The 8160-nt window shown below is 41.6% G+C and overlaps 1 protein-coding gene across 1 annotated transcript; it reads right to left on the reverse strand.

The window, feature by feature from the left end:
* Positions 1–6095: 6095 nt before the first annotated feature.
* TUSC1 (tumor suppressor candidate 1) lies at positions 6096–6689 on the reverse strand. The gene has a single exon (XM_054397632.1). The coding sequence runs from the start codon at positions 6687–6689 to the stop codon at positions 6096–6098; it is 594 nt and encodes a 197-aa protein (XP_054253607.1).
* Positions 6690–8160: the final 1471 nt, after the last annotated feature.

Below are 8160 nucleotides of genomic sequence, written 5' to 3' on the forward strand. Positions count from 1 at the left end.
CTTTTTCTTTCAAATGAAGAGACCCTTCTGAGACTCTGTTTGGTAGTAAACACCTTATATTTAGATTTTTGAGCATCTCTGATGCTTTTGGTGTCTTATTTTAGATTTTATGTGCTTGTGTCCTTCAGCATATCCAGTCACTTATATTTACAGCACGGAGTAATTAAATATTTAACTGTCATTAAAGCTACGGTTCTTACATTACTAAAGAAATTAAAGCCTGAAGAAAAACAAAATCTTCCACAGAATTTCTTTGAAAATTTTTGCTTATTTGCATCTTACTTTTGGACTGTTGAAAGTCCTTGAGAAAATGTGTCACTGCTCTGATTCTCAATGATTTTACAGCACACTGAAGCTTTTGCTCTTCACCATTACAGCAGGGCAGAACTCCCTCAAACTGCAGAAGCATGGTAAGATTATTGATAAATCAAAAAGATTTAGAAAAAAAAATCATCTATTCTGAATGAAAAGTCATTATGAGTTATAAAAGCCCCAGCTGGGGATGAGGCTTTCTAAAAGCCAGGTAAAATTATTTGATCATCTTTACTATGGAGAAAGAATTACTGAATGCCCACAGGAGTCACAGTTCTGATCAAGCAACAGACAACACCATTTTGTACTTTGTAAGGAGAAGACACACAGGTGCAGCTAATTATTCACAATTCACACATAAACACACCAGCTGTTATTTCAGTAGCCCATGTAATTCTTGTAGATAATCATCGTAACAGAAGTCATGACCACCAACAGACCTATTGTATTTCCATTCTTTTCAGACACCTCACCTCCAGGTATGTCTTGAGCTCTTAATCACTAATCAGCATCAGGTTGGGTCAGGCATTTTGAAGACAATTTGTCAAAGCACAGCACCTGGATGCTGTGGTCTGCTTGCAGCACATTCCCCGAATATTGAACCAGTACTGCAGCAGGGGGTTAAGAGCCATACTAGTCTAGGTGCTGAACTGCAAAAAAACACCTGTGAAAAGCACCGTGAGGTCATTGAAAATCTTGTAGTGTTTTAAAAAGAGAGACACTCAATCTTCTGGCCTTCACAAGATTTCATTGAAATAAAATAACCTTAATGGTCACCACTGCTAAGAATCTCAGCTGAGGCTACTGATTGTTTGTAGAGCAGCTCTTCAAAGCTTGCCCTCACCTCACAGGCATACCAGTGCACGACACAGTTTTTCCTCGGTGCTAATCTTCTACTCTACCCAAACTTTGCATTCAATATTTTTATTTATTAAAAGTATACTGATATATAAATATGAATATAATTCTATTAGATTTTGTTTGATGGTCACATCTTTCTGCAATGATTCTCCCTCACACAACATTCACTCTCTCTTGGTTATTCAATCAATTTGAGGCCTTCCCAGCCTTGTACCACACTCCCTCCTATAAAATTAGATCTAAAGCATCCTCTTTATGCCCTCTAAATGTAATGTCTTTTATCTTCTCTTCTGCTACAACTACATTCTGACTGCACAAAGACTCTTGACAGTACAAAGAGCAAGCAAATGGCCTTGAAAGTCATGAAATAATACTGGTTGCAAGCTCTTTTAAAAAGAGCTTTATAATCACATGCTGCTATTATTCTCTGAATGCTACGGAGTTTTATTTTGGAAGGGATGGGGCAGTAAATTCAACCCAGATATTGTACAGAACAATGACTGTTGCCAGGCAGTTACACCTAAACTTCCCAGCATGATAATACTGATACCAGATAACACTCAAAAATACACATGAACAGCCTTGCTAATTTGTGATCACTATAAATCCTGATTTAAACCACTACTTTAAATAATTTGCAACTTTGGAAAAGAGGCTTTCTATGTATCTTTTGTATGACTCTGCTGAACTGAACAAAACTAAAAAGGCCTATTAACACACTGTCACAGACAGAAAGGGAAGAGTAACAGATGACCACTTTGGTGGGAAAAGAGCTATCGAAACTAATCTGAATGGCATTAGTTTATCAAACAAAGACATTTAATTTATTTCATTATTCTCTGTGGGCAGCTAAAGCACCCCAAAGCCCTAACATATTCAAGGAGATGAGCACAGTGGACAAAGACTCCTTCAGAATGCAATATTTAATGAAATGGAAATTAGATCTCAAAAGAGCAATAGAGTGTATACTAAACATGGCACCGACATGGAGCTATTCTGTTCACATGTATGTGTTTTAAAATAATTGCCAGTAAATTCCCATAGGGCCCCAGAAGATTTTAATACAGTTTGAATATAGCCATACATATAGCTTCTCTTTTAAAACACACTTCATAATAATTTGTCAACATGAGGCATAGGGCAGAAGTGAAAGCAAAAGTCTCCAGCTAAGTCTGAACACTTCCTTTAGAAAGAAAAGAATCCTGTCTCAGAGATTAAGCAAAAGGCTTAATTCCCCTTGCCTCTATAAATATATATATTTTTATATATACATATGTATGTATAAATAACCATAGAATCATAGAATCACTTTGCTTGGAAAAGACCAATAATATCATTGAATCCAACAATTACCTACTCTACCAAGTCTGGTGCTAAACCACATCTCTTGCATCACCTCTTGCGTCTTTTAAGCATCTCCAGGAAACAGCTCTCCAGGGAGTCTGTTCCAGTGTTTGAGAACCCTTCCAGTAAAGAAGTTTCTTTTAGTATCCATCTGACTTCCTCTGGTGCAACTTGAGGCCATTTCTTCTCATCCTATCATTTGATACTAGGGAAGAACAGACCAATATCCGCCTCACTACAGTCTCCTTTCAGGTATCTCTAGAGAGTGTTAAGGTCTCCCCTCAGACTCCTTTTCTTCTGACTAAACCCCAGTTCCCTCAGCTGCTCCTAATAAGACCTGTTCTCCAGATCACCATCAGCTTTGTTGACCTGCTTTAGGACTTCAATGCCTTTCTTGTAGTGAGGGCCCCAAAACTGAACACAGTACTCAAGCAGTGGCCTCGCTAGTGCAAAGTACAAACGGAGAAATAGACACATGTATGTCAAAAAAAGAGAATATGTACTCATATTTTAAATACTACTATTTAACAAGGTGATCAGGGAGGTATTATTGCCAAATGTTTTATATACTGTACTGTTTCTATGTATTCATGTACAAACAGACAAACAAAACCCGAAAACAACAACCACAAAACACAAATCACAAATCCTCAAATCCAAACTTGGATTCAATCCATTCTCTAATAAAATACTTACCTTACAAACTCAGTCCCATATAGCACCAATGCACTGTAGTACAAAGTATTATGCAGTAAAAGTTAATTATAAGCAAACCCACTTTTAAACAGGAAACTTAGAATAATTCACTAGTGTCCAAAAATTTGGCTTTAGCAAAACAAACTAAAAACATGGGGCCTCTTTCAAGTAATGATGATGAAGAAATAAGTACTTAAAATCTAGGATCAAACCCACGAAAAAACATATGGTTTTGAAATTCACAGTTATGAAAATTATCAGTATAAAACTGAAATAATTTTGAATCAAAAAAAGAAAAAAAATGTAAAGGACAACAGAACAGCACAGTTCTGTTTGCTGAGTATACTGTAGCCATGTGTTCTTCCAAATTCAGGGAAGTGGTATTCAGTCAAGCCAGAAGAACAACTCAACACAGCAAGGAACTGAAGCACACAGATGCCACCGCAACAGCTAGAACCAATGGACAAACCCTTGCCATAGCCCAGACAGTGATAAACAGAATTAAAGACAAGGTTTAGAAGCAAGAAGCAAAGAGTGTAACTTCAAGATCTGACCAGTTAACAGACAGAAAGAGTAACAGGGTAGAAACCAGACCTTAGGCAAAAGTAGATTTAAGCTCTACAACTATATAATTTAAGCTCTATACAACTCTAGTAACACCTCTCTGCTCCCACTACTTTGGATGCATAGATGCTGTAATGTACCAGGCAAGTCCACAGATTCTTTGCCCTTTCTGGGAACCATCAACACATGGGGTTTTGGTTGAATAGCAGTTTTAGGCAGACACATCTGGAGCTATCATGTAACTGTTAGAACTAGTTGAGTAGATAAATCCAACTAAAGAATTATGGGTTGTATGTCCCAAAGGATATACCCATAAGGCTCACTTTTTCTCTAAGTAAGTATCACTACTTGTGGTTTCCTGTAGACAAGAATCATGAAGTGTGTAATAAAGGAAACACACCACCTGTAAACCATAATTAATGGTTGTAGTGATTGTAGTGATGTACTGCTCTTGCACATCAGACTTCCTAAACTCTGGCCGGGTTTGCCTTTCAAAAACCTTACAACAACCAGTTCAGATCATTGGTTAAATGAAACTTTTACAACTTGACTGAATTAAGTAATCATTTACTGAAGCTCAGCTGAGAGCAGCAACTTAAGGAAATACTTGAAAACTCTGCTATTCTTCACGAGTTTAAATCCTACAGAAATATTTTTTTCCCCGTTTTGTAATCCACAGGGGTTTTTAATTTTTCTATCAAGCTACATGAAAAAAATATTAAAACAATCCTTTCTATAAAGGTCAATAAAACTTTGGGCTATTGCATGGAATAATTTTGCTTTTTTCTACATGTCAATACTTTTGGAAAGGATGCCTGGCACAGTTACACATTTCTGACATTGTGTCTTAACACAGTCCTGTGTTGTGCCATTTTGACAGATTGTGCTGCTTGGGTATTCATACTTGAACTGCTACTGAAATAAAACAACCTTGATGGTATTGTAAATACTGTAATTCTTGAGCAAGTTATAAATTTAAGCATTTTTGAGAATACTTTAAAAAAAAAAATAAAATAACACCTCCCTCACTACAGATATCCTCAACTTCTCATTAAGGAAAGACCAACTGCACTGTGCCCAATTGTTTTTCTGTTTTCAGAATGCACTTAATTGAAGTTGTAGATCCAAAGATACTTAACAAGCACTACAGCTGTTTTATTAGAGGCTTATGCCAACATTACATGAATAGCACTACTCTCGAATTTTCACCTTTCCATGTTAGTTGAACTATAAAACAGATCCTGTGCATTAAAGCTTTGCTTAAAGGTTTTGCTTTAAAGATTTGTTCCTTAAAGAAATACCAAACCTGAAAGCACCACACAGCTTTTAAACCGTAAAAAACTGAGGGAACACTACAAAACCAACTGATGTCTCAGTTCTTTACAAAAGCTGTTTTCAAGCGGCATTATTTTAAGGGTCTGAAAAACAGCCAAGTAATTCATTTACCAATAGTAGAATTTCTTAAGACCCCAAAAATAATCAATACCTTTGAAGAACTGCATTATCAAAGTATGGTGTTCTATCTGAAATTTCTAAATAACTCCATTAAAAGACACACTTACAGACAGTCATTTGGTGTGCCATGTTTTTATTTATCAGATGCATTTTTATGTTAGAAGTGTGAAATTCAAAGCATACTCATGTGATAGTAACAAAGTCCATTATTAAAAATACAAATACTGCTTTGCAGTGAATGTCCAAGCAATTCAGAGTTCAAATGATCACCAATTTTTACTGAAGTACTGACAAAGAAGCTTGGAAGCTTCGTCCATGTTCCCCTTCGTAACACACTTGAACTACCAAGAACTTAACATAGCCATCTTTTGATGGACTCTGTGGCTACTGAGGGGACACATGGCAGTCACTAACTCAAGAGAAAAAAGGTGATTCATATGTGTGCATAAGAATGCAGAGTTCAATGCTATGAGGCGACATAAGACCAACTGCCCTTTTCACCGTGGTTCTTTTTCCCATGTCAACTGCTGCTTTGAGGCATTCCTCGACTAACACACTGCCTCTTCCAGGCCGCCGAAGCTGCTTCTTGGTGATCGTCGTCAGTGCTTCCTGGTCATAAGTCTGAGAAGGCAACTGAAAAATATAACCAAATTCTGCCCCCTGTTCTGTGGGAAGTTGTTTCGACTGAAAGAGTCTGGGGCTGTCCTCCCATTGAGCAGGCGCAAGAAAACAAGAAAGGAGGGGATAAGCTGCCTCTACCACGCCCCGAGATCAGCGCTGCCGGTGGCGGCGAGGTCGGGGACACAGGCGGTCTGCAGCACCACGCCCCTCCCGGCAACCCGCGCGCCTTCCCCCGGGACAAGCTATACGGGCGCCACCAGGCTTCTCTTCTCTAGTGCCTGCTCAGGGGGAGGCGGAAGCTGCTTGTCCTCCTCCAGCAGCTTGTCCAATTCCCCGTCGTCCAGCTCCGAGGCCTGTGGCGCACCGCCGGCCCGGCAGCGCCGCAGGTGCTGTAAAGCCCGGCGGTGTTTCTCTTGCAGCTGCCCGAGCTGGGCGCGCAAGGCCTCTGCTTCCTCAGCCGGGTCCGAGGCGGTGGGCCCGTCGGGGCCGGGACCCAGCAGGGCCTGGCGGAAGAGGCTGCGGTTCTCGCGGCGCAGGCGGCGGTTCTCTATCCGCAGCCGCGCGTTCTCTTGGCGCAGCCGCGCGTTGTGCCACTCCCGCTCCTCCCGCTGCCGTAGCGCCTCGCTGTGGCTGGCCGCCAGGTCCGCGTACCGCTCCGCTAGCTGCTGCAGCGAGCCCCGCGACTGGCCCCGCCAGCCCTCTTGGCCGCTGGGCAGCTCAGCGAACTCCTCCGCCCCGCCGCGGTGGCCGCTACCGGCGGTGGTGAGCCCCACCCGGCCTCTCCGCGCCGAGCCGCTACAGACCCAGCGCCCGTCCAGAACGCGCATGCGCCTCATCCGTGCCGTTCCCGCAGCCTGCCTGCACGCCCCGCCGCCGTCGCCGCCGTGAGAGAAGGGCGGTGCGCGGCGCCGGCACCTCCTCATGCAAATAGCTGGGCGGAGCTCCGGCCGCCCAACTGGGGTCGGCGATCGGGGTGGAACTGCCGGGCGGCGCCATTTTGGAGGCGGTACCGTTATGGGCGTGGGGCTTTTAGCGCCACAACGGCTGCCTCCGGCTATGGGTGCAGCCTTTACGCTATACTCAGAAGTGTCAGCAAGCTTTGGGTCGCATCTTACTTTTCTCCATTCTGTTTTGCAGCCGTATAAGGTGACAGATGTGCTTGAGCCCTCTCAGAATACCCCAGTCCACTCCGTTGCTTTTACAGCAAGGTGGAGTTTCTCTGGCTGGTGTGATTGTGTAGTCCTCTGGGTTTCACATGGGCCTTGTTTTCATTGAGACTTTAGAAGTGGTGGCTATAGGCATAGAAGAGTCTGCTCAGATACACTAGTTAAAGAAGACCTGTTCGTATAAATGTTACTGAATTTTAATGTTGCTAGGTTGTTGGGATTTAAGGAGTAAGAAATGTGGGTTATAAGGATGCATAGTTAGTATATGAATAATTCTGACAGCTTAAAGTAACAAGATCATAGTGTATAAACTTAGCCAAATAATTATTTCCAAAAGAAATAGGATATAAGGAATCTACATTGATAGCATTTCATAGTGGGTGGTGAAACCCATTAATCTTGTGAAATTCTCATCAATTCACTTTGGCTATCCTTCATGCAACTATGCACCTAGAGAGGAACTTTTCATAAAGGTATCTAGTGACAGGACAAGAGGGAATGGTTTTAACATAAAGGAGTGTAGGTTTAGACTATATCTTAGGAAGAATTTCTTCAGTACAAGGGTGGTGGAACTCTGGAATAGGCTGCCCAGGGAGATTGTGAATGCCTCCTTCGTGGGAGTGTTCAAGGCCAGGTTGTATGAAGTCTTGAGCAGCCAAGTCTGGTTGAGAGGTGCTCCAGCCCACAGTGGGGAAGTTGGAGTAGATGATCTCTGAAGTCCCTTCCCATCTAAGCCATTCTATGATACCAACACAGTTAAGTAGTGCTGTTGAGATTACCATGACTGCACAGTATGTACAATTGTGGACCTTTGCCTGGGTTTTTTGTGTATCAGATTGTAAACTGCTTGTGGTAGGAGCCATGGTTTGCTTTATGATCCAACGTTCTCTTAGTTGACAGCTGAAGTAAGCTGGAGTTTGGATCATGCATTTAAAGTTCCAACAATGCATAGCTGTAGTTGTGATAACTATTTTCACAACCTTGTAAACTCTAAATGATTATTATTTACCTAAAAAGTTTTGAAATGTCAAATTACTGCAGAACAGAAGCAGCCTTGGTATTAGTGTTGTTTTACTGTGACTGCTGATCAGCAAAAATGAATTTGCAGCAAGTATTTCTTATACTAACCCAGCTTCCAAGG

Source organism: Indicator indicator, chromosome Z (assembly GCF_027791375.1).
Source record: "Indicator indicator isolate 239-I01 chromosome Z, UM_Iind_1.1, whole genome shotgun sequence".
Classification (NCBI taxonomy): Eukaryota; Metazoa; Chordata; class Aves; order Piciformes; family Indicatoridae; genus Indicator; species Indicator indicator.